The sequence below is a fragment of the Aspergillus ochraceoroseus genome (assembly GCF_002846915.1).
Source record: "Aspergillus ochraceoroseus IBT 24754 chromosome Unknown P175scaffold_1, whole genome shotgun sequence".
Classification (NCBI taxonomy): Eukaryota; Fungi; Ascomycota; class Eurotiomycetes; order Eurotiales; family Aspergillaceae; genus Aspergillus; species Aspergillus ochraceoroseus.
In genome coordinates, this window is record NW_024468476.1 from 3,028,385 (window position 1) to 3,054,183 (window position 25,799).

The 25,799-nt window shown below is 50.5% G+C and overlaps 8 protein-coding genes across 8 annotated transcripts; 3 read left to right on the plus strand and 5 right to left on the minus strand.

The window, feature by feature from the left end:
* Positions 1-532: 532 nt before the first annotated feature.
* P175DRAFT_0506274 (uncharacterized protein) lies at positions 533-2,806 on the minus strand (the record flags this gene model as incomplete). Its single annotated transcript, XM_040898175.1, has 8 exons — positions 533-714; positions 783-933; positions 1,011-1,099; positions 1,256-1,629; positions 2,143-2,362; positions 2,430-2,520; positions 2,582-2,667; positions 2,722-2,806. 8 exons carry the CDS (start codon positions 2,804-2,806, stop codon positions 533-535), a joined length of 1,278 nt encoding a protein of 425 aa, XP_040756066.1.
* Positions 2,807-3,348: 542 nt separating this feature from the next.
* On the plus strand, positions 3,349-6,226 carry P175DRAFT_0427623 (chloride channel protein; the record flags this gene model as incomplete). Its single annotated transcript, XM_040893255.1, has 7 exons — positions 3,349-3,826; positions 3,893-3,960; positions 4,016-4,375; positions 4,425-4,502; positions 4,552-4,877; positions 4,924-5,278; positions 5,333-6,226. 7 exons carry the CDS (start codon positions 3,349-3,351, stop codon positions 6,224-6,226), a joined length of 2,559 nt encoding a protein of 852 aa, XP_040756067.1.
* A 195-nt stretch (positions 6,227-6,421) lies between these two features.
* P175DRAFT_0426128 (uncharacterized protein) lies at positions 6,422-7,220 on the minus strand (the record flags this gene model as incomplete). The annotated part of the gene is made up of 3 exons (XM_040893145.1): positions 6,422-6,664; positions 6,807-6,912; positions 7,123-7,220. 3 exons carry the CDS (start codon positions 7,218-7,220, stop codon positions 6,422-6,424), a joined length of 447 nt encoding a protein of 148 aa, XP_040756068.1.
* A 319-nt stretch (positions 7,221-7,539) lies between these two features.
* P175DRAFT_0426068 (pentatricopeptide repeat protein) lies at positions 7,540-13,349 on the minus strand (the record flags this gene model as incomplete). The annotated part of the gene is made up of 4 exons (XM_040893143.1): positions 7,540-8,585; positions 8,690-8,870; positions 9,148-9,279; positions 9,546-13,349. 4 exons carry the CDS (start codon positions 13,347-13,349, stop codon positions 7,540-7,542), a joined length of 5,163 nt encoding a protein of 1,720 aa, XP_040756069.1.
* Positions 13,350-14,679: 1,330 nt separating this feature from the next.
* erg8 (phosphomevalonate kinase) lies at positions 14,680-16,352 on the plus strand (the record flags this gene model as incomplete). The annotated part of the gene is made up of 3 exons (XM_040894466.1): positions 14,680-14,850; positions 14,890-15,014; positions 15,077-16,352. 3 exons carry the CDS (start codon positions 14,680-14,682, stop codon positions 16,167-16,169), a joined length of 1,389 nt encoding a protein of 462 aa, XP_040756070.1. The 3' UTR covers positions 16,170-16,352.
* A 428-nt stretch (positions 16,353-16,780) lies between these two features.
* Positions 16,781-18,178, minus strand: P175DRAFT_0506280 (uncharacterized protein; the record flags this gene model as incomplete). The annotated part of the gene is made up of 1 exon (XM_040898176.1): positions 16,781-18,178. The coding sequence occupies one exon, from the start codon at positions 18,176-18,178 to the stop codon at positions 16,781-16,783; it is 1,398 nt and encodes a 465-aa protein (XP_040756071.1).
* A 2,446-nt stretch (positions 18,179-20,624) lies between these two features.
* Positions 20,625-22,226, plus strand: P175DRAFT_0506281 (putative UV excision repair protein (RadW); the record flags this gene model as incomplete). The annotated part of the gene is made up of 7 exons (XM_040898177.1): positions 20,625-20,642; positions 20,705-20,752; positions 20,824-20,896; positions 21,008-21,087; positions 21,179-21,514; positions 21,596-22,048; positions 22,107-22,226. 7 exons carry the CDS (start codon positions 20,625-20,627, stop codon positions 22,224-22,226), a joined length of 1,128 nt encoding a protein of 375 aa, XP_040756072.1.
* A 1,092-nt stretch (positions 22,227-23,318) lies between these two features.
* Positions 23,319-25,254, minus strand: smp3 (glycosylphosphatidylinositol-alpha 1,2 mannosyltransferase smp3; the record flags this gene model as incomplete). Its single annotated transcript, XM_040898178.1, has 4 exons — positions 23,319-24,342; positions 24,399-24,526; positions 24,587-24,969; positions 25,146-25,254. 4 exons carry the CDS (start codon positions 25,252-25,254, stop codon positions 23,319-23,321), a joined length of 1,644 nt encoding a protein of 547 aa, XP_040756073.1.
* Positions 25,255-25,799: the final 545 nt, after the last annotated feature.

Sequence of the window (25,799 nt, forward strand, 5' to 3'; positions counted from 1 at the left end):
ATGCCTAGTATACTAGGTAGGTACCTTCTCGGGATAGAGAGGGGGGATGTTGCGGTGACGGCTATGGTTCTACAAATTTACGAATCTGCTTCACGAAGAGAATGGATGTGAACAGACAAAGAAATAAAAAACGCAAAAATCAAGTACTCGAGGAAAAAAAGTAAGCTGAATTAGAATACACGACCCAAAACTCTCCACTGATATATGTCCACGCCGTATCTTCACCCTCCTCCATCTTCAAGATCCACACACATCTTTCACAAGAGCAAAATGTCTATACGCAACAAAAAAAAGGGACGACCCGCAAGCAGTGAGTGTACAGGCTCTATGAGCGAGGAAGCAGGTTTGAAGTAATTGAACAAGAGGCTCATTTTTTGTTGTGGGTCAATATAAAAACACGGTCCCCTTCTAATCCTGATCACGAGATTGGGTCTGGGGAGAAATCCCATCAGTTTCCGCTCCCTCCCCCCTCCTTTCGTTGATATCTCCGTCACTCACCCGCCTGATTTCAAAAACTTTGGCATTGATTCGTTTAACCGATGACGAGGGTGTCCTCATCGGGGAAGTTGTACTGGGGAACCTCGAGGTTCAGAGGGGCAGGGCCCTTTCTGATACGGCCGGAGATATCGTAATGGGAACCGTGGCAGGGGCAGAACCAGCCGCCAAAGTCACCCGATTCACCAATGGGGACACAACCAAGGTGAGTGCAGACACCTGAAAGTGGGAGGATTGATGGTTAGAGGGACGGTGGGATGCAGTCGAAGATACCAGGGGTCACTTACCAAGCATGACAAGCCATTCGGGCTTCTGCACACGCTCCTCATCGGACTGGGGATCACGGAGGGTCTTCCAGTCGATGTCCTGGGCTTCGGTGATTTCACCCTGGGTACGGTGACGGATGAACACGGGCTTTCCACGCCACTTGATGATGACCTGATTGTGGGGTTGGGTTAGTAAATAGGATGCGCGCAAGCGGATTGGATTAAGGATCTGAATAATCGGAAACATACGTTCTTTCCCTCAGGAATAGAAGCGAGACCGATCTCAACCTTGGCCTGGGCGAGAACGTCGGCAGAGGCGGACATGTTGACGAGGAAGTCTGCAGGGAAGAGCCGGATATCAGTATACTCTCATTACAACATGTACATGGCCCGTCAATTGGCTCCCCCGGTAACGCCCAAAACTGGCCAACACATTTGATTGACCGTTTATCTTCGGATTTTCTGCCGTATCATAATGTTTCAAGACAACCTACCCTGAACAGTAGCCTTGGCACCGACGGCAGAGGCCAGACCGAGGGAACCGGCCATGAAGTAGGAAAAGACCTGGTTGGAGCGGGGGCTCTTCTTGGAGGAGTATTTGCTGAAATCGGGGATCTTCAGGGTCGAGTCCTTGCTGGCAAAGGGGCTGTCAAAGCTGGAGCTGTTCCGTTGGCAGGAGGTGACGACGGCGCGGGAAGAGGGAGACAGTTGCTGCCGGGCGCAGGCGCGCAGCAGAGAGGTGGAAGCGGCGGAGAGAGACATGGCGAGAGAGCAATTGCGGATCAATTGCAAAGGACAACGACCGTTGAGGCGGCGGGGGAGAGGGGTTTTGGACGAAGAGAGAGGGTGCGGGTGAGGGAGGATTTTCCTAATGTCTGAGGTTGAAGTCGGAGGCCCGGCATACGGAAAGAGTCGAACCAGAGCTTTCGCTACGACAAGCGATCGGAATCACGGGACTCCTCATTGGCTCACGGGTTCCATCTTAGTCATCCTTTTCTCCTTACTAACTAGTTAACTACCTACCAGGTAGGTAACTTAGTTAATTAACTAACTTAGGTAGATAGGTTGGATAGAGATGTTTGAATTAAATGGGATATTTGAATATCTTTAAGGAATCTACAAGATCTTGTGTGTACCGTAACAGTGTACATACAGTGTGTACCGTATAAGTGTGTACTATATGGCAGATACCCAATCGCAACTCTAAATCGAATAATCCCCAATAAACTCCCAAGAAAACTCCCAGATTTTGTTTACCCGTCACTGATCTTTCATTTCAACATCATCATCATCATCATCATCATCTCCAGGCTGTGGATTAATAACCTCATCAACCAGCATCGTGACCGTCGGTGGCCGAGAACTTCGGGATGGTAATGACTTCTCCTCTCCGGCTTGTGCCTTAATCCTCTTCTCGGTCTCACTCACTGCGTCGCCTGCCGATGCTGGTGCGGCACCATTCAATGTGCGTTGTCCCTTCTCGACCTCTGCCTCCTTCGCGGTCTCCTTCGCGCGCTTTTCTTTAAACTGTTTGTACGTTGTCGTTTTGGGGATGACGTCCGCAAGGAACTCCAAATTATCGATTCGTGAAACAGCAGTAGCTAGAATTACCCATCAGTGCCTCGCACTCTCATCACAAATTCCAAAGCAATTTCAAAGCAAACCCACCTAGATCTTTATATTGGATGGTTTTACGCGGCTTTCGTTCCGACTTGACGACATTGTGTCCTTGCTCTGTGAGATACTGGATAAATAGTTCCTAGGAGATTGTTATTATCGATCCGACTATCAGGGGAGATGGTGCGTAGGGTGCCACGAACGGTCGCCATTGCGACGAGAAACGTAGCGTTACTCGAGCATTGTACGATATCCTCGTCGAGCTGGATGATCTTTTTTATGCGAGAAACTGCACACGTAGGAAATTAGCAAAGGCAACCCAAGCTGACAGTTATAAACGCACTTGGAAGGGCACTTTGGCCTGTGATTTCTTGGTCAGCGTAGGTGGAGTGAGGCCCCGACGCGGCCTTTGTATCTTTGGTGGGCATCGTGAAGTCGTGTTGGGCGCAGTCGGCGTAGAGAGTGGGATTCACTCTGGATATAGCGATTATGGGCCGCAGATGTGTGAAAACACTGAACAAGCAACAAGAAAACTCGCGAATTCCTGGTTAAAGGAGAGTATGTTGGGAGGAAGGAGGAGAGACCAGGCCCTGGCGCGGGCGGCTTGAAATCGATCTGGTGTGGCGGCGGACCATCATTGAGGTAATACATACGGAAGCTTGGTTTCTTACATTTACTCGGACGTTTCCCCCGAGGGTGGCTATCACGATATATTTAGTTTCCCTGGAGAAAGACTTTATGCTTATAACCCCCATGTTCAAAAAATGATTCCCCAAGCAACAATTAACATTCGCCTCTTGCAATTGCGCTGCGTCTTGTCTCCAACCGCATTTCCTCCACCCGGAACAGCCAGCCCGCCTTATCTCACGTGGGCGGCCGCCTATCCAATGATTGTCATCTCTGGATGTACAGCTCCATTTTGAAGAACCCTCCCAACTATGCTCCTCCCTACGAAGGATCAACTGAGGCTATGAGCTCAATGCCCGCCTCGTCAACATCTCTTCCTTCTCCCTCAGTCTTTTCTGAGCGTCGGATTTGGAGGAGTTTCTCAGGCCTATCGACCTCGTCGCAAGCCCAGCGCCCGGCCTCCGACAATGGCCAGGCTCCGGTGATTACGGAGGAGATCAGTGAAATCAAGCGATACGAAGACTTTACAACTATCGACTGGGTTCAGGATGCGGTACACGAACAAGCACGACGACGAGTGAAACGACATGAACGATTTGGGTTTTGGGAACGAGAAAGCACATTCAAATGGAGACAGAAAGTACGGGAGTCCTACGATGCTGGCCAGGCCTGGCTTGTGATCACTATCGTGGGAGCGCTGATTGGGTTGATTTCGGCGGTTCTGAATATTATCACCGAGTGGCTGTCGGACATCAAGTTGGGTTATTGCTCGACTGCGTTCTATCTTAATGAGCAGTTCTGCTGCTGGGGTGCCGAGGGAGGTATGTGCAACTAACCATTCATAAAGCTGTTGCAAGCTTGGTCACTCATGGGATCGATAACCTTAGGATGCCCGGAGTGGAATACCTGGACCTCGCTCTGGATTGTGAATTACTTTCTATACACCTTCTACGCGGTATGGACTTTACCTGTCCCTTCTGGAACGGATAGTCAACTGAGACTCGTTATAGGTCCTGTTTGCCTTCATAGCTGCAAAGCTAGTCAAATCGTTCGCACCATACGCCGCCGGGTCGGGTATCTCCGAGATAAAATGCATTATCGCTGGGTTCGTCATGAAAGGCTTTTTGGGTGGATGGACACTGTTGATAAAGTCAATTGCTCTCCCACTGGCCATTGCGTCTGGCCTCTCCGTGGGTAAAGAAGGTCCCAGTGTCCACTTTGCTGTCTGTGCTGGAAATGTTGTCTCGCGGCTCTTTAGCAAATATAAGCGGAGTGCATCTAAGACCAGAGAAGTATTGACGGCGACTGCGGCAGCTGGTGTGGCTGTTGCGTTTGGAAGTCCCATTGGGGGCGTTCTTTTCTCACTTGAGGTATGCATATATGCCCATTTGCAGAACGGCCATTCCTAACTTGCCGCAGGAAGTAGCATCATATTTCCCCCTGAAGACCTTATGGCGAAGCTATTTTTGCGCTTTAGTTGCGACGGGAGTGCTATCCGTATGTCCTTGTGCTCCATAGAAAGGAATGCATGCTGACCTTGGTGCAGGTGATGAACCCTTTCAGAACTGGACAAATGGTCATGTTTCAGGTACAATATGACCGGTCCTGGCACTTTTTCGAGTTGATATTCTTTATTATTCTTGGTATATTTGGCGGATTGTACGGCGCGTTTGTAATCAAGTGGAACCTCCGCGTCCAGGCTTTTAGGAAAAAATATCTTTCCCAGCACGCCGTGGTAGAATCTGTGGTTCTGGCTGCCATTACGGCAGTGATCTGTTTTCCGAATATGTTTTTGAAGATAAACATGACCGAAATGATGGAAATTCTGTTCCATGAATGCGAAGGTGGCCACGACTACCACGGTCTTTGCGAGTAAGTGTCTTTCTGGTTTCTTTATATGCGTCTCTGATGGAATCAGATCCAAATACCGATGGTCGATGGTTGCGTCGTTGGCCACTGCTACAATCTTGCGGATATTCTTGGTTATCATCTCTTACGGTTGTAAGGTGCCTGCTGGTATTTTCGTACCTTCTATGGCTATAGGAGCGTCCTTTGGCCGTATGGTCGGGATTATGGTCCAGGCTTTGCATGAATCATTCCCAGACTCAAAGTTCTTTGCAGCTTGCGAGCCGGATGTTCCATGCATTACCCCAGGGACATACGCCTTCCTGGGAGCTGCAGCCGCGCTTAGTGGGATCATGCACTTGACCATCTCCGTGACTGTCATCATGTTCGAATTAACAGGAGCGTTGACCTACATTCTTCCTACCATGGTGCGTTTTATCTCTTCCTGATCCGATATAATCTGACAAAGCTAATTCCTTCAGATTGTGGTTGGTATCACTAAGGCTGTTGGGGACCGCTTTGGCAATGGTGGCATTGCAGACCGCATGATCTGGGCTAACGGATTCCCATTCCTTGATAACAAGGAAGATCACGTCTTTAATGTGCCAGTGTCCCATGCTATGACCAACGAGCCGGTCTCTCTACCCGCATCCGATTTCCCTGTCCGTGAAGCAGAGCACCTCCTGAATGATAATAAATTCCAAGGGTTCCCGATTGTCGAAGACCGTTCGAGCAAGATTCTAGTCGGGTACATTGGCCGCACAGAGCTCCGGTACGCCATTGATCGAGCTAGAATGGAGGGGATCCTGTCACCTAATGCGCGATGCGCGTTTACCAAGGCAGCCGCTGATTCTTCTGTTGCACGTCGGGCGTCCTCTGTCTCCAGACATGATCTGATCCCCGAAACCTTTGACGCTATCCAGAGCAGCGTGGGCACGAGCCACATCGACTTTAGCAGATATGTCGATCACACCCCGCTGACCGTCCACCCTCGTCTTCCATTGGAAACCGTTATGGAGATCTTCAAGAAGATGGGTCCGCGTGTCATCTTGGTTGAGCACCGCGGCCGCCTTACTGGCCTTGTTACGGTCAAGGACTGTCTCAAATATCAGTTCAAGGTCGAAGCCGAGGAGCAAGCTCTGGCCGCGACCAACCCACCGCAACTTCCACTGGGGGCACACTCCAATGGAAAAAATACCGATTCACTCGAAGAACGCGTCTGGCATTTCCTGCAGAAGGTGGGGTCGCTTCTACCTGGGCGACGACGCGAGAATCGACCTGCTCCGGTGGAAGATCGGTCCACGAGTGGGATCCTACACGGAACGGAGGATGAGCATGACGACGACGGGATGGTGGAGCTAGAGGAGCGCCCGTAATGGACATTCTATTGCTGTACTAGTTAGTTACTTTGACTTTAATTACCTGGATTGTATGATAATATAATAATATAATAGATCAAATAGGTTTTATGATCCGGTATCAAATCAACTTCACCACCTAGGTAGTTATCCTCTTAACCAAAACTTCCCGTCTCCCTCTAATTCATCCACAACAAAGAAACCAATCTAGAATCAGCTCGCCCCTCCCTCCCTCATCCCAACCAAAATACACCCCGCACCCATCATCCCAGCACCCACCCACCACAACCCACCAACCTCCTCCCGAAACACAAGCATGCCCAGCAACGCCGTGACGAGGAAATTCGCCGAGGTATTCGTAATCGACACCTTTGTAGTGGAGGGCGCAGCCGTCAAAGCGCGCGTGAAGAGAGCCCACATGACGATATTACAGAGGAAGTTGAGCCCGAGACAGATCTTTTTCGTAATCAGTATATATATCTTTTTCTCTCCTCTCTTTCTCTCTTTCTCTCCTCTCTTCTTTAAGATAGTTATACTATGTACCTAGAGAAGGAAGGGGGGGGGGGAGGAAGAATGAAAACCGAACTAACTAACTCACCACGCGAATCACTAGAACCCCGAATGGATGTGCATCGGCGTCACCTGTGGCTCCGAAGAGACGCAGAATGAAATTTGCAAAGGAGGTGGTTTGTTCGTCTGTTGTTCTGGATTTCGTTGCGTTGCATTTGCAAGTTGTTAGATGTAAGCTTTTTATATATCGTATTATATATCCTCGACATACATATATCCCATGACTGAGGTATGTATAAGTAAGTGAAGGGTGTAGGGAGGGGGGGATTCAGAGCCAGGAAGATTCATAATCAATCCATGAGTGCTTTATCTGCGGGTAAATAAGCAAGGAAAGGAATGCGTACAGTTTTGCAAAGAGGCCGTTCAAGGCTGCAAAGGCGCCGCTGGCGATGGCGAGGAGTATCCAGGGTGAATGGGTGGTGGGTTGGGATGGTTGGGACATTTCCAATTATTCTCTCTCTTCTTCTTCTTTATATGTCGTGTACTTGGGCTGTGTAGTGGAACTGTGAGGTTGGGTTGAAGAAAGAGGAGGAGGAGGAGGAGATGATGCCAAGTACTCCGTAACTACTCCGTATCTAAGGATCAAAGCTCGATGATCGACAGACCTGGTGCGGATTTCTGTTTTTAATACCCATATTCTGTGGGAACTGCAGTTGGCGAAGTTATGCAAGTCAAGGAATCTATCGTCGATTCTTTATATGAGAAAGGTTACTCTCTAATGCACACATCATGCTCTAAAAGCTCTAAAAGCTTGGTCAACGTCAAGGCGAAAGCCGCTGGACCTTCCATTTATATGAGGATTCGTCCTGCCCATGGATCCTCACATATCGGAATCGATCGTGCAACCGGCTCCGACGGCCCTGCCAGAACTCTACCGACTCTGGAATGAGTCGTACACCACCCCAGAACGGGGGGAGAGGGATTTCTTTGGTGCCAGCAAACCGTGCCTCTATCTCCTGCACGCGCTTCTCCAGTAGCGCTCGTCCATCGTCGATATCGGTCTCATTCACATCGCTTGGAATGTCAGGGTAGACAATCGAGTCCATCCCCGGACCAAGGCTCTTGCGCCGCCGGTCAATCAGCGTGGCAGGCTCTGCCGACCACAACACTTTGCTTTGCCAACTGGCCCAAGCTCCGATCTGGCTCCCACGCTCCCTGGTCCGCCAATACATCTCGCTTTCCTCGCGACTCAACGGCTCGACCAGTCCCTCAATCCGCACCTGGCGTTCCAGTGGCGACCAGCAGAATGTAAGCGCTGCCCATTTATTGCCTTGCTGGAACCCTTCCTGAAGAGGCTCATCGCCCGGGACAGGCATGGACTCTGGAACACTCCCGCTACAAGTGACATCAAGATCCTCCCCTGATGTGTCCCCGGTCCCGAAGACCTGTCCACCTTTACCCTCCCGACTCCCCCAGTTGCTATATACCACCCACCCCCTCTCGTCCAGCTCCTTGAGGTAGACGATGCGCGCACTCACCCGCCCCGAGGGCAGAGAAGCCGTGGCCAGCGTGCACGTTTCCGGTGCTGACGATGGCGCTAGACGCGGATCACGAAACCACGAATGGAATTGGTAAAGGGGATTTGTGGGGTGTAATTGGGAGACGGTAAGTGGGGGGTTGCTGACGAACTGATGGGCGCGGGCGGGGTGCGACACGACCTGCTTATCCATGGCCGTTGTGGGCGTCATGGTCTTGGAACGAAGAGCCTCCGCAACAAGTCGAGAAGGCAATGCAGAGACGGGAACGGTAGTCTCAGAAGAAATTGGTGTTTTGGACTCGGGGGTTGGCTCGATATCGCCGGGAGCAACTAGACGAGGGGGGGGGGGGGGGCAGGCGGGGTCATTAGCATCAGCGCTCGACACGCGCAATTCTTCACAGGGTGCGCCAATTTTGGACGAAATAGCAACATACAGATGAGCTTCTTCGGCCGCTTTCCATCCTGGCCCAGGGGAATGCTCCCAGGGGCGGCTTGCCTTGGGTGGTCCATGGGGAAGTAGCGTAACGGACTCGCGTGATAATTGCGACGGATGAAAGAATGGGCTGTATTCCACAGCCAAGAGTGACTCATAGAACGACAGCAGCCCCGGACAGTCTAGTAGGACAGGATGAAAAAAAAACAGGTGGGATGATGAGAGGGAATTAGAGGAAGCGGGGGAAACAACCACCACGACGTTGGCAGACATGGCGCCAGATCACTTGATTTTTGTATGACGCATTGGACAGTCGAGGAAAAAGTGGTCCTCCGAATTTGTCTTTCTATCAGGCATTGGATTATATGCCAACTTCTATTCTATTTTCAGCTTCAGGTCATTCTCCTAGAGTCTAGAATAGTATCTATCTTAGTAGGTCAAACATGAATGGTCCGACACTAAAGAGTTGAGAGTCTCTATCCAACAAAATGAAAATGCACAAACCACAACCCAGAATCCCAAGCCGTGGTATAGATACACCATGTAAATCCAGATTGTCCACAAAAATACGCCAGAGCCGCCCGCTGAATGCTAAGTAATATGTGCAAAGAAATGTAAAGACCTTTTTGGCAATCAAGTTGCCTCCCAATACCCATGCAGGAATCATCGAGGCCAGAGGCAGCCAAAAAAGATGGGGGAAGGGGGGTCCAGCCCTGTATGAAATGCAATTGTTTTCCAGTCCAGTCCAAAAAAAAAAAAAGAAAAAGAAAAAGAAAAAGATTTTGTAAGACGTGAAAGAAGAGGCAGCTCTATCGTCCAGAGATCTTCACCACCAACCCCTACAGAGTAGCAGCGACGGTGCCGTTGCCAACCAGATCGACGATTTTGTTGGCGACAGCAGTAGGATATCCACGGGAGAGCATCTCTTGCACCGTGCGAGAAGCACCTTCCTGGTTATTGGTGGCCAAAAATGCACGAGTCATCGCCTCGTAGGTACTGGGCTCCCGCTTGTCAATTCCGATGCTATCGTAGACAACCTTGGCTTTTTCGACGTTGCCCTCAGCAGCCCATCCGTGGATGAGAGTGTTCGCAATGTAGGCGGTCATCTCCACCTTGCGGCTAACCATGTCCTCAACGATGGCCTCGGTCTGGCTCACTTGGTGGTTAGCCACCATGGATTCAAGCAGGGCTTGATACAGGCAGGGCTGCACGTTCATCTTGGGGTTCGAGACCGCAGACTTGAACACATTGTGAGCAGCATCCATATCGCGCACCACACAGCCCTTGGCGTGAATAAGAGATGCATAGTGCACTGCTTCGGGCCCCTGTCCAGAGGCTTTGATGGTCTCGAGAACCTTTTCGGCAGCCTCCATATCCACGGGCTCCAAGGAAGCATGCGCGTCGATAAGCAGCTTGTATGTGTGCATGGTAGGTTTGATGTTACGACTCAGCATGCGTTCGTAGTAGGCTAGAACCTTGGGGCGGTCCCGTTTGGTGTTGAGGAAATACTGAATCATCGAGTTGTAAGGTGCAGGGCGGGGCTTGTAGTTGGGCATAGACTCCATCTCCTCGAACATCTCTTCGGCGAAACGCTCGTCGCTAACACGACAAAGAGCGTTGACGATGGTACCGTAGGTCACACTGGTGGGTCTAACGTTATTGGCACGCATTTCGGCGAAATATTGGAGACAGTCATCAATGCGACGGGCCTTGCCGAGCTTGCCAATGAGAGCATTGTACAAGAACGAGGTGGGTTCAACACCCTCAGCAACAGCACGATGGAAAATCTTCAAAGCTTCGGTGGCTTCGTCAAACGTCTTCGTGGACTCCTTCAGAGTCGTGATATACAGACCGAAAGTGTTGGCAGATGGGGCAGAACCAAGTTCCGAAAGTTCATTGTGGTATTTGGTGGCCAGTCCCCGGTCCCCCAGGGTGAGACAAGAGGCAACCATCGCATCAAGAATAGAGGTCCAGCCGTATTTCACAGCCTTGTATTGAGGGAGAAGAGGAACATCGCGCCTCGCCATACTCAAGACTTCGTGCACAAGATCCACACGATTGCACTTGGCAGCGGCAGCAATGAGCTTAGCATAGGTGATATAGCGTGGGTGTCGCCCAGCGCGTCGCATGTTGCGGAGTCGATTCAATGCTTCGTTCAGGTGGGACTCGGGGCGACCATGGGTGATCTCAAGTTCGTCGGCAATCATGGCGGATCCCTTGAAATCGGTGGCGTAGGCATAAGGGTCAAAGGTGTCGTCACTGGGCACCGAGCTCATGCTAGACAGCTCGGAAACGGGGGTCTGGCAACCAGAGAGAAAGCTGGAAGGGCTGGAGGTCAGGCCAAGATAGCTATGCCACCGTTTGACCATGTCGGGTCTGCTGTTGAACAACTTTCCCACGGCTTGGTCCACCAAGTTGACCGTGGTGGAATCCATAGCGAGGCCAGTTGCCAAAGCAATGTCGAGCATATGAGCAAAGCGAATAGGATGGGCAACATCGAAGGACATGGAATGGTTGTTGACTAGCATGCCTGCTTGAACCTGAAGAGCCAGGGCAAGATCGCGCGGGCTGAGCTGCGAAATCTCGAGAGGGCCGAGGAAGGCGACGGCATGCTCAGCAGCGGGAGACACTAAGCCTCCATTCTCAACCATCAACCACAAGAGCGACATGGAAGCTTGAGGAGAGAGCACAGTAGCACTCTGCACAAGAACACGACTGAGGAGATGAATACTTTCGTTAATTTGTTCACGAACAGAACTTGTCGACAAGTTTTTGATCGAGGCACTGCGGATGCGAGTGAACATATTTCGCGCCTGGATCAAAGCCTCCTCGGTGTAACCACTCTTGAGGAGGGCCACGGCATACATGACGGTCGGTTGGACCATATCCGATGTTGCCTGACCCACCGTACTCAACATTAGCCACAGGGGTCGCGCGGCAGACACATTTCCTTCGCGCACATGAAGGGCTAGCATTGAAACAGCAGGCTTCTGGCGCGTTTCAATGTCTGTGGGGAGACGGTCATACGCTTCGGAAGCGGTTTTCAAGTTACCCGAATCAGCGGCCACCATGCAGATTTGGGACATGGCCTGATCCAGTGCCCCATCATGCAGTCGTGTCTTGGCTTGCTCGAGGGCCCGTTCATGATCACCCGATTTGAGAGCATGCTGCACCAGGGCATCATGGAAGATAACGGACTCCATTGCACCCTGCCGCGCTTCACGGTTCTCCGTCACCCCGTCGAAGGAGGTACGGATCCGCGCCAGGAAACGCATCGCGTTCTCCTCCTTGCCACAGGAGATATAAGCCTTGATCAAGGCTGCATAGACCTGGCCATCTAGCCGCTGGACGATGCAGAATGTACCGTTGTCATCAGCGACCGCGAGCGCCCTGTATTCATTGTAGCACTCGACAGCGCTCCGCAGGTCCCCAGAGGAAGCGAAAGCGTCGATCATCGAAGGGAAAATGGAGGCATGAGGAATCACTTTGTGGGTTTCCATATGGGCGTAAACACGGATCATCTGCTCCATGTGTCCCTCGGTTGCACAGGCGGTGATCAGATAGCGATATGTATCCAAGGAAAAGACAAGCCCCTTGTGACGCGAAGTGGCGGTATCAAACAGTTTCATGGCGATTCTGAGGGACTCGTCCTCCGCCAGGATGGCTCTCTCCAGCTCACTGGAGTGCAGCATAAATTTGCCAGGCTCCTCCATACCCCCATAGCGGACGCGTTCTTGTTCCAGCACCTCCATAGCCTTGGCGGCGTCATGGGCACGGGTGACGAAGAGCTGGACCAGCATCTGATAGGTTTGCTCGTCAGGAATAACCCTGCGGCGAAGCATGTCGGAATAAACATCGAGGGCTTTCGGGATGGCTTGCGATAAATCATCATGCAGGTGGATGGCCGAGTCCAACAACGCGTTGTAGGCACCAACCGTTGGGATGAGCCCATCTCGGAGGAGCGCTGCAAACGCACCCGGGACGTCCGCAAACTGCTTAGATGACGCAAGCTCGACGATTCGTTCTGACGCTATGCGTGACTCCTCGGTCGCGTAGTTTTCCACAGCGGCGACATCAGGTGGCAGGTCAGGGAAGGCCTCGGTAGCGGAGGTATCGTGGGTCTCGGATGCTTCCTCCGCTTGAGCTTGCTCTTCTTGAATCTGAATTTCGCGGGCGACTGCCTCCTCCACCTTGGCACTCACATCGGAATTGGCGGAGGCTTTGGTGATATGGGGAGAATGATGGAAATCGGTAGGGGAGGTGGACAGGTCATCTCCCTCCTTCTGCTGGGCCGCCTCTTCCTCCGTAGAAGGTTTCCAGCCGACTCTCTGCTTGAGCTGCAATTGTTTCCAGTCACTATCATCGCCAGTCTGCTGGGCTTGTTGCCAGGCGGCATAGTATGCGGCTAAACCCGCATCTCCCGAACCCGAACCCGCCTGACCGGCCTTGGCGCCAGCGCCTGAGGAACTTGAGGGTTGGAAGACATGTTGCAACTGAGCAGTGCGTGAGAATTTGGCGGGATGAGCGGCAGTGAGGTGGTTAAGGGTTGTGGACGACGCGTAGGACGACTGGGATGCGGCGACTACGGATTGAGCATAGCCATGAGTAAAGGCCTTGGTGAAACTCTGACGCGCGATATGGGTAAACGGCTTGAAAACCATTTATCTCGCGGGGGACCTCTTCAACTGGAAGAGGCAATGCTAGAAGGGGAAGTCAGCGGATGAGATTCCAGGTAGATTTCCGGCGGGATTAGTTCGGAACATACCCTGTATTCACAATAGTAGGGATGATACAGGTTCATTTGACGACCCTTTGTCGTCAAAGGAACGCGGTAGAAAAGGGAATGAAGGGCAGGTAGAGAAAGATGAAAAGGATCTTGTCAGAGTGATGGTGAACCGGACAGAAGATATGTGGGAGCGAAAGGGCGAAACTCGGAGGAAAAGATGAGGTATTTGGGAAAGCCGGGACAACGGGCCTATCAAACCGGTTAGCGTAGATCCCACCCATAAGTTCCAAAAATTGCGTACTTTTGGTTAGGGCCAATAATAGCTTCGAGAAACAAGGCCTAGGATTTAAAAGGGTTCAATTGCAAGAAAAAGGGATTGATCGATCGAGAGACAATGTTGGCCGCGCCACTTCAGGTCCGCAGGCATCAATGTTGGTATATCTATCCTATGTACTTCAGGGTTGACAGGTGTAACAGGGCTCCCTCGTTGCCTAGTTCATCAGGTGGTTAACTAGAAGTAAATCAGGGATTTCTGAGTCACGGAGATTCCGAGTCTTTTTCTTGTTACCGGACTTTGCCTGGAAATCCCGGTCTCGTACCGGATTTCCGATGGCCCGAAGACCGAATGCTAAAAGTACTAAGTAGATATGTCCGAGATCAAAAAAGAAACAGAAATAAATGATGTACCTATCTATTTACTAGTCACTTGATACATCGGGTTTTCTAGAATACGAGCTGGCTGCTTCGTAGTTCGTTCTCCTATTCTTACTCTATCGTACGATAATCGTTGGCTCAGATCTAGGTACAGTATATGCCCTCCAATCACCTCTAGATAAATGAGCATACCTATAGTTCAATTAACCTAACGTAGTCGTTCGCGTCAGGTTCCTCAATTTTCAGGCACTGCTCTCACCAGCCACAACGCCATCTCTCACTCGCCACAAGTCAAACGACAAACAACAATCAACTTGCTCAGTAGACATCCAAGGGGACAATTATAGAATCCGGCATATCCTTCTGAAATGCATTCTTGAAATTCGCAAATTATCCGAATCTGACATCTGCAGCTGCACCCTTGTTTGGCTTCGATCGATGGTTTATCTGTGATCTCCGGCATTATTGAGGCGGGGTTCAACAGCTCCCTTTTTACCACCTTGAATACCGGTGAGTGTCTGCTTTTCGGCATTATTCTTTGCTTCCTCTTTTCTCATGGTGCCTTCCCCCCCTTCCCAGATTTCCGAGCAATTACTTCAACGTTCACGACCATGTCCTACAGATCCTCCGCAACTACTGCGGTCTCCGCCCCCGGTAAGGTCCTTCTGACCGGTGGCTATCTCGTTCTAGACCGCAATTTCACAGGCACCGTCTTTGCCCTCGACGCTAGAATTCACGTCGTTGTTGAACAGCTGCGGAAGGGCCATCGCCGTGCCCCATCTGTCGGATCGGAAGCGGTTGACAATGGGGGTGCCACTAAGCAAGAGAAAGAAAACGAAGACTCAATCGTCGTGCGCTCGCCCCAGTTCGTCGGCGCAGTCTGGGAATACAGCATCGCGCGGTGTGAAAACGCCGGCGGAATTAAAGTCATGCAGAAAAACGAGGGGTAGGGGGAACCTTAGCGCCACCGTGCTCCATTGCTACACACACCAAGCTAACATGCATTAGACGGGGCAATCCCTTCGTCGAGACCTCGTTAAATTTCGCCTTGACCTATATTAGCTACGTGGCTGATTCCAAGGATTTTGGCTCACTGTCGATCACAATCCTCGCGGATAATGACTACTACTCCGAAACCGCGTGTTCCAAAGCTTCAGGACAAAATGCTGCGGGCAAGTTTGTGAACTTTGGGGTTCCTCTCCATGAAGCACACAAGACCGGCCTCGGTTCGTCGGCCGCTTTGGTTACTGCGCTGGTGTCCGCCCTGGTCATCCACCGTACTATGCAACCGGATGACATTGGTGCTGCCCGTGACAAATTACACAACCTCGCTCAGGCAGCCCATTGTGCAGCGCAAGGAAAAGTGGGCTCTGGATTCGATGTTGCTGCGGCTGTTTATGGCTCCTGCCTATACCGCAGATTCTCGCCGTCTATTCTGGAATCAATCGGTGACGTCGGCACGGCTGGGTTTGAGGAACGGCTATTCAAGGTGGTTGAGGATGCCGATCCCGAACACCCATGGGACACTGAATGTTTGGATTTCGGCATGACTCTTCCCCGCGGCATGCAAATGGTTCTGTGTGATGTCGAATGCGGCTCGCAAACCCCCTCGATGGTCAAGAAAGTTCTGGAATGGCGCAAGCAAACCCCACAAGAAGCGGACCTCCTCTGGGATGCTCTCCAGTCGAACAACGAGCGGCTCTGCCTCGAGCTCAAACAGCTCTCTCAAAACTCCGAGAAAGGCTTTGGCGACGTCCGCGACCTCATCCAACGCTCTCGGAACCACATTCGCAGCATGACCGCGAAGTCCGGGGTCCCTATCGAACCCAAGGTACAGACCGAACTTCTTGATGCCATGTCCGAGGTTGAAGGTGTTGTGGGCGGCGTGGTTCCCGGCGCAGGCGGCTACGATGCTCTAGCGGTCCTGATCCGCGATGACCCCGAGGTGATTGAGCGACTAAACACGCTTTTCGCAACCTGGGAGAGCAAAGTGGACGACGACTTTGGAGGGAAGATCGGCCAAGTCCGGCTCCTCGGAGTGCGTCACGGCTCCAGGGGCCTGGAGAACGAGTCCCTGGAGCAGTATCGCGGGTGGTTGTAGGCGATCACTGGAAGAGAACGAAATCTACCTGACCGGCCTTCCCTTCTTAATTGTGCATTTCCCCCCCCCCCTGCTTCCTCTCTTCCAATGGGTGTCTGTGTCTGTGTCTTACGAGGAACGACTCTAACGAAGGACACGTCTAAATGATGAACGATGAACGTAATGAATGGTCTACAATGAAATAGTTTATTTACTTTAATAGACTCGCGATAATTCATTCTCTGCATTTTTCCTCGAGTGGTTCCTCTTAACAATCGGGAGATGTTCGGCTTGGTAGTTTACAAGTCTGGCTCTCGCTGTATATGCATACTCGGTAGCCAAACAATTAACGATCAATCTAGGAAAGCTTGGAATAACGCACACACACACACACACATATATATATATATATATGTAGGTATCGATATAGAGATGGTTCTATGTAGGGATAGACGATGACCGAAATAAGGTAGGTCGACGTTTGTAAGTACATACATACATGATAGTAATGTAATGTAATGCAATGCAATGCAATGCAATATGCGGGACAGGGAGAGAGGAAGAGAACGAATGTGACCTGACCAAAGGCAAAGTACTACTAGTACCACTAGGCAGGCAGGGTATAGCTGGCCTCAGCGTCCATCCGAAACCAGAGGAGACCCGGATATTAAACAGATCCCTCGTTGTGTTATTGGTATTGATATTGAGCTTGTTGATGCTGATGCTGGTGTTGATGATGTCGGTGTCGATGAAGATGTCGAAGAAGATAAATGCGGTGCATTCTCGGTAGTTTCGGATTGATCTACCCGTTCAAACAACGGGGACCGACTTCGTGGTGTATGCGCCCCCACGGAACGAGTGGACCGCATGCGGTTCAACGCTTTCACGGATATCGTCTGCCCCGCTGCTGGTGATGCGACGACAATCGTCCCCGGCGTTGGCGTGGGAGGTGGCGAGCGGCTGTCGGAGCGGAAGAGCGGGTGGATGTTGCTTTCGTCGGGGAGATTGAGCTTGGGGAGAGGGCGTTTGGCAATCGCGTCGATTTGTGTAGGGGAGGAGGAGGAGGAGGAGGAGGGTATGGGAGATGATAGAGCAGAGGAAAGGGGCCGGAGCAGCACGCTGTCCAGGGAGCGCTTCAAGTCCGAGTTGCTTCGGTGGAGTTGCTGGGTTCTGCTCAGGGGGTCGGCTGCGGATTCGAGATCCGGGTCGTCTGGATAGGGGTCTGGCTTCGAGCGAGTCGTGACGCTGTCGGGATAGGACACCAGAGTGGTGGTTTTGGTGAGGTTTAGATCAATCGAGTTGGGTTTCGAGTCTTGGTGGAAGAGGGTTCTGTCCGAGAAACGGTTGGAGCCTTGCGATGCCGTCCTGGAAGCAGACGGTTGGATTGGGGGAAGACGATCATCCTTTGGGTCGATGGATGGCCGCTGCGATTCGGTGGTCTGGGACGGCGTCTTTGCAGCTTCGACTTGATGGATCGTCCCCGATGGATTCGGGAGGATGATGGCGTCCAGCTCGTGGGATATTAGGGTTGGCCATTGGCTGGGGTTGTCTTTCCGGGTCCGAGTCAACAAGTATCCGCTTAGTGTGCCTTGACTGAGCACCGAAATCGCCCATAGAACACAGCGGGCGATGAGGACCGACTGTCGATTTGAGGTGGCTGACGACTTCCTAGACTCGGATTCCGATCCGGAGGCCCCAGACAGGGATTGCACCGCGCTCCATGCTATCCCCGCCGCTGTGATTCCGGTGGCAAGAGAGAGATAGCCAATGGCGGTGCCATATGTGCATCTCCTCCACGGCTTTTGCTGGACCCTGGAGTCGACCTTAAGATCGTTCATCCAGAGCAAAACCATGACAAGTAGGACGACACAGCTGAGGGTGCTGAGGCTGACAATGACGGCCTCGACTGTCGAGGTATTCGGCACGGAGGCCCTGGAAGTGGCGTAGCACACGCCGTCAAGAATGGTGACAATGAACGTGGACAGCAACGAGGCTCCTCCCAACAGGTAGGCCGGAGAGGCCTTGGGCATCCTGGAGTTAGTTCTATGGATGTCTGGCCAGGCGGCAAGGTCGGGGATCTGTAGAATTTACGTCCTGTGTAGAACCTGGACGGGTATAAAGCGGGGATTGAGGCCGAGAAATATGGCCTGCAGGGCTGTAGGGAGTGATCAATATTAGAACCGAAGGCCAGGTATTGAGAGGACCATCTAAGGGGTGCCCTTTTCATGGCGTTTCACACGGATGTTATTCTCCGAGAGAACATTTTCCAGAACAAAAGAGAAAGCGTGAAAAAGAAGGGAATGGTAATGTGTATACCGCTAGAACGAAGGTTGAGTGGAGTCAGAAGAGACTGTATGGTAAATGAGAGACGAAACAGGGCAGGGATCCCAGCAGCACAAAGAATGTTGGAATTTGATCTAGGGAAAATACAAGATAATCAGCACGGTGGAGGAGGGCGTTCTATAGGATATAAGGGCTGGGATGCATGGAACGGTTCGTAGAAAAATCATCGCGTATGCAAGGCCGGGGGTCCGGATGACACAGCGACGTTGACGGCTCAGACAGTTGCCAGGCCACAGAATTATTTTTATATATATATATATTATCAACAGCAGAGAGATACTACGCAGGCATTACAGATACATTGTTCCAGATTCCCTGGTTGTGGAGGGGGTTTAAAATGCACAGTTGACGGTCTACGAGCCCTAAACACAACCACTCTATTCGGAAGGCCTGGAATGGCCCCCCTCCAGAGCTTTCCATTGACAGATATGTACATAGATACTGGACGATTGGAAGACCTCTCACCTCCCTTCACAGTTACCAGAAAGAGAACCCGGCCGTCCATTTGTACCTGGGAAATATCTAGCGAGGGCCACCCAGGGTGGCGGGATTCAACAAGCTCGACTGAGATATCTCTGTAGTCCGCGCGGAGTCTCAGGCATTTCCCCCGGACCGCCACATCCTATTGTGCGCCTGGCATATTATAGTGCATGAGCTAGCCCTTAGATTTTTCCTGGTTATCGATGACCGCCAGAGGCCGTGATTGGACGGTATAACCCTAAGGGATGGGACTTCTCTTGCATGGGACAGGTCTTGAGAAAACAATTTGTCAATATCCGATTAAAGCCATAAGGAGAAATCCCAATGACTTTGAATAGTAGATCGTCAAATTATGATTCCAAGAGGGGGCACGGGATGTGCTGGTGCCAGTAAGTCTCCCGTCTACCGATGTGACGTGTCGATAGGTTGGGTACACTCTTCCCAGGAGGACAGCAAGTTGAAATTGGGAGAATGGGACACATGAGAGCCCAAGATAAAATGATTTGAAAGTACAGACAGAAATCCTAGGGCATTTGATTACTGTGAAATAATGGAGGAGAAAAAGATGAAGAGAAAGAAAGATGAGTAACCTGACTGACCCGAGCCCTAACAAACCCCGTTATACTACTACTACTACTACATACTCATCCCATCCCGTCCGGCTCACTCTTATGTGACAGATCGATGAGATATGTCTTCTTTATCACAGACGAGAGAAGACAGTTAACACTAAATGATTCCAGAATAGAACCAAGAGGACAATGAAGCCACAATAATGAGGCAACAATATTCCCCAAGTACGAACCTTGGAATACTCTTCCAGATACTAAAGATAGGATAGGGGAGGTTCTGCCTCCTTGGGCTGTTTCCTCGTCCGGTCAACTATCTAAGCATCAAGAAATTATTTAGATAGTTAGTATCTCAAATATTTCACACTGGATTATTGATGGTTTTAATAATACGAAGCGAATGAAAGCAGGTGTATGGGGGATCCCCAACATCTACCTCTGGCTAATCTTTAAGAAAGAGAACAAATCCCATGCCTTGGAAGTCCCAAGACTTGAGAATGAGCGGTTAATTCAATGTAATATCCACGCCGGCCAGGGGCAGTACCCAAAAGAGAACGACGAGTAGAAACACCAATGCGGCGAGCACGGTTTTACACCTCTGCCATGGCAATATCAAAAGAAAGAGAGTGAATGATCTCGCTTCCTACTCCATGTTTCCAACCGCCTCCTTAAGTGTATCCCTAGTGACAGGACTGGCATGTCCAGACGCCCCAGCACCCGGATAGAGACGTCGTATTTATAGAGGAGAACCACCGGATCAAGAGTTTATCCATGTGGCTGGGACGAGGGGAAAACGTGGCTGTGGATATGAAAGTGAGGCTGTCCACGAGTGTCCGTGACCGCCTCCAGCTCCTCCTTCCATCTCCTCCTCCTCTGGCATCATAATTCATCACTACTGCCTTCTGCTGCTCACTTACCTCATTTGCAGACTTCTAGTTCTGTACTTTCCCATCCCTCTTTTCCATCCATCATCCTCTAAAATCTCTCTCCTCCTCCTGGTCCATCGATCATTTTTCCTACCCTCACCCTTCACTTCCCCTCCCCCACCTCTTCAAGCCCATTTTCCTGTCTCCGGTGGCGCAAAATGAAGCTCACATTCAAAGTAAGAAGCCTCGCGGAACCCCTTCAGTCCTGCCAGATCGATCCTAATATCTTCTTCTCTAGGATCTGAAACAGCAGAAGTTTGTAATCGATGCAGAACCCTCGGAAACTGTAAGTTATTTACTCCCCCCAGCCATCAAAATCTACTTGTGTCGGCGCGGGGCTAATAAAATCTGCTTCAGGTCGGGCAAGTGAAGGAGAAAATCTCCACGGAAAAAGGATGGGATGTCCCTCAGTTGAAGCTCATCTATTCCGGTCAGTTGATTCCGTTGCCCTTTGTCTAATCATCTTTTCAGGAACACGGTTCCATGAATCCCAAACCCGACCTCGAAAAATGTATGTCTGACAGTTCATCCAATTTAACAGGCAAGATTCTTCAAGATGACAAGACAATCGAATCGTATAGTATCGAAGAGAAGGGATTCATTGTGTGCATGGTATCAAAGGTATTTTTTTTTTTTTTTTTTCATTTTACCTTGTCCGCCAACTCCACTTTGCAGTCATATTTGTGCTGATTCCTTTACCTGGATTAATTAGCCCAAAACTCAGCCCACATCTGCCACTCCTTCACAAGGTCCCTCTACACCATCTCGAGCAGTAGCCTCAACTCCCGCTGCGCCTCCTGCCCCTGCCCCTGCCCAATCTATGAATACGTCAGCCCCCGCTGTCCCTGCAACTCCCTCTCCTGCCTCGTCCGGTGCCGCTCAAGCCCCCCCAGCCGCTTTCAACGATCCCTCGGCCCTGTTGAGTGGCTCTCAGGGCGAGCAAGTTATTGCTCAGATGGAGAGCATGGGTTTTGATAGAAGCGATATCACTCGTGCGATGAGGGCCGCCTTTTTCAACCCGGATCGTGCTATTGAGTACCTCTTGAACGTGAGTACCGCAAGGCTAATTTTTTTTTTTTTCCCCTACTACCACTTACCTGTCTGACAAAAACCCCTTTACAACCGCCAGGGTATCCCCGACGACATCCAACAGGAACAGCATCAACCCGCCGCTGCCACCCCCGCCGCCCCCCAGGTCCCTACTGCTCCCATTGGAGGTGCTGCCCCCGCTGCTGCCTCTGCGGAAGACGAGCCGGTTAATTTGTTCGAAGCAGCTGCTCAGGCCGGCAATCCGGAAGGTGGTCGGACTCGTGGAGGTGCAGGTGGCGAAGGTCTCTCAAATCTTGACTTCCTTCGCAACAACCCCCATTTCCAGCAACTTCGCCAGCTTGTCCAGCAGCAGCCACAGATGCTTGAGCCAATTCTCCAGCAAGTCGGTGCTGGTAACCCCCAAATCGCTCAGCTTATTGGACAAAACGAGGAGCAATTCCTTCAGCTATTGAGCGAGGAGGATGATTCCGGTATTGCGCCTGGCACTACTCAGATTCACGTCACAGAAGAGGAGAGGGATGCGATTGAACGGGTACGTATTATTGACTTTGCGTTCTCCCTCCTTGGTGTTGAAGCTAATTCCGTGCCAGCTTTGCCGTCTCGGGTTCTCGCGAGACTTGGTTATCCAGGCTTATTTCGCTTGCGATAAGAACGAAGAGCTCGCAGCAAACTACCTGTTCGAGAACTCTGACGACGCTGACGATGTATGAACCACCTATCCAGCCTCTTAACTGAGGCCTCTCTATCAACGATACGCTTCTTGCGCCTTTTGATTTTGAAATTTCTTCTATCATAATGAATACCGCATTACACTTCCCATCCTCCTCCTCCCAAGTTTATCGTAGCGCCGGCCGGTTTTGTCTACTACCGCCTGGTATCCCCTGGCCCTTATACCTTTCTGCCCCCAGCTATTTTGATGAGGTGCATTTCGAATAACTATTTATCCCCGCTTAACTTGAATTCTCCCACCCCTTGTACACCGCAGTGCTCCCTATTTCTTCGGTAGCCACCTTTCTTTCAAACGTATCATGGTTATTTCCTTGAATTTTTTTTTCTATTTATCTAACACGGGACTTGCGCCATTCCATGCCATGTACCTTGCTTTTTATGGGACAAAATGAAAACTTGATTCACTCAACCACGGAAGACAATTACTCTCAACCCTTAAACCCCAGTTTGTCCGACCAACCATAACCTGCAAGCATACTTGGGCACAGACATATATACAGACAGAACTTAAGGGATATTATTGCTCCGCTGGATATTTACCCGACCCTGGGAGTTTCTAAAATCTTGTGACATATGAATTCCGATAGGGCCTACGTATATATATATATATATACTACTTCGTGCTTTCCACTTCGGAGAGGATAAGAAACTGCAAATAAGTAGAGTTTAAGGGAAATGGGATAATATGGTCCTTGATAGAAGAGAGGGGGAAAAAAAGCTTATGTCGATATGCCAACCATTAATCTATAAAAAAAAATATCCAAGGTGTCGTCGTGATTTAGATTCGCATAAGAGGATGGGTATAATTGGGATATGACCGATATCAAATCAATATTCCGAGGTGGGGGAATGGGGGAAAGAGTGGGGAAACATGTACAAAAGAAGAAGAAAAGAGGTGTCTCGGGGGAAGGGGGGGACATCATATGCAATATAAGGGAGGGGAGAGAGAGAGAGCTTCTTAGCAGTGAAAAGCAAGTGAGGAGGAATGATCCAAGAGCCTTAGTTCTACCCCACAGTCAACTGATGAGTGAGAATGAGACAGTTCATGGCATCAGCTGACAGCTGACAGCTCGTCAATTGCACCCAGCCCTTTTCGCAAGCCAAACGCCTAGTCCACGTCTCCCAATTACTCGTTTCAGTGTGGGGAGAATACCATCAGTACCGAAGTCGAGGTCATCCAAACTAATGTGTTTTCTGTAGGTCCATAGTTCATAGAGTTCCACACTCGACTCGATGCTGTCCGGAGCGGTGAATTGGTCGAGAAATGTGGCAGATTTTGGCGCAACCACGAAGACAGCGTCTGGTTGTCTCGGCCCTTTCGAATTCGAGTACTGTGCGCGTTTCCTCCTCGAGCGGCAGGAAGGAATTAACTTTTCGAGTTCGTTGACCATTTCTGATCCGGGCATGCCCATCAAATCTCGAGTTTCGATGTTCAGGTTTAGTGGAAGGCTAGAATTATCCCCTAGCAGCCACAGAGGAGGGGAATAGGTCTTCCACCAAAGGACAGTAGCGGAAACAGGTTGGTTCCCGTTCTGCGACAGTTTGTGCCAGTTTTCGCTACTCGCCGATATAATTGAAGGCACCGCAAGTTGGGTTGGCACAACGCCTCCCTGATGGTATACTCCCATGAGGAACCCTAGAGCAACATTGAATATCACCCAAGTGGCCAGAAATATGCGCGATTTGTGGACATGAAGGCAGCTGAGAAGAAGAGGTACACAAGGAATCAAAAACCGGGGTTCTTGATGGGGGAATATAGACAACATGGCGGTAGCTGATAATGCGGAAACCACGCGGATATTCTTGAACCGCGAAGGAATGTCTCGCAAATGGTATATACGTACCGCAATCCAAATAAGGGCAGGGCCGAGAAGCTGTGGTAAGTTTACTAGAAAGTGATGATAGTGGGGGTGGAGTCCATGGAGAGCCAAATTAGAGGTGTCGGTGTTGTAGACAAGATTGTTTATCGGGGTGATTACTGGGGAGCGCACGATGTCCCAGAATGATGCTGATGGATTGTAAAATGCTGTGTCGGTAGAAATAGCGACGGAGAGGAATATGAGGCCGAAACCAACGAAGGAGACCAGGGAGAGCGGCCTAGAGGGAGGGGTTAAAACCCGACAAACCAAAGACGTAATCAGATAGATACTCACCTGCGCCAAAAATGAGGCACTAACTGCAGTCCTGGAATCGCAAGGTAAGCTGGGAAAGTGATCCTGTTGAAAACCCCCGCGACGCAGATGAAGGACAACACGGCGCAAGAAAAGACAGCGGACCGTCGCTGTGAAGATTATGAGTTAGCAAAAATAATTAGCAAGTTGAACAGCCAGAGAGCGCTAACCCTATTTTCCAGGATGCGGCGAATCAACACCAGACCCCAGGCAACCAACAAGGTCTCGAGGGAGTTGGAAAATGTGTGCGTCTGATAAGTCCAGGTGACATATGAGGATGCCACCAACACCACAGCTACCCGTCGATGGCGGGGGAGAGGAACCAGCTCATGCACGGCCCAGTCTTCTAATACAAAGCTCAGAAGAAACATCACCCCTCTCGCTACATAATATACTATCTGCGCCGGTGGGCTTTCCGTCCCGGTCTCGGTATAGAACCATCGCAGGAAGTTCATGGGGAGGGCGTAGATCGGCCATAGTGGGAAGATGCTGCGGATGGGATGCTCGGAGGTAAATTCCCAGGGTAACTGGGACGGATATGAAAGAATACGGCCTAGAGGGGGATGGATTGTGAGTGAGCTATCCGGAGCAAAGCAAAGCAAAGCGAAGGAAGGTGGTGTTGTTGGGAGTTAGTGGGGTGTGTGCGGCGAGTAAGGCAGGACAGCCGTCGCATTGTCAAATGACCGGAACCCGCATCTCAATTATAACCAAGCTCAATTCAAGACGTACCTGCGAAGAGTTCAAGGCCCTGGAAGTGCTCATCCGGGTGGATATAGCTGGGGGAGAGTGCAAAGTAAACACGGATTACCAGAAGAATCAAGTATGTTCTTCTCCACATGACTGGGATTTATTGAGGTGTAATGATTGAAGTAAGGGGAGAGAGAACAAGTATGCAAATAGAAGCTTTCTCTCTCTTATTGGACATGCCTGCTACCTTCGTTTAGGGCCGATGCAATCCCATCCCGGTGGGATATGATGCTGGAGTATTGAAAGAACGTTGTGCGACGAAGAGGGGAAGGGAAAGAAGAGAAAGAATAGGTGATTAATTAAGGGAAATATTACGCAGAATGGAAAGAAAAAAAAAGCAGAAGAAGAAAGGGGAAAAGGGAATAAAGGGAAAGATATAACGATATGATCAGCAAAGGAGAGAAAGGGAATAATAATAAAGGATTGATTTATGACTGATGAGGCTGGTTTTTTGAGTCGACTGAATCCGAATACGCGTCTGACAGTAATAGGTTAAGAATCCACGAAGAGGTTCTCTTTTTTCCCTTTTTCTTTCTTTTCTTTTAGTTCCTCTCTATAAAAGTTATTCTAATTCTCCTGTCTAGATTCTAATATTATTGTTCCCAGTTCCTTCGACATAGACATCCGGAGTCAGAT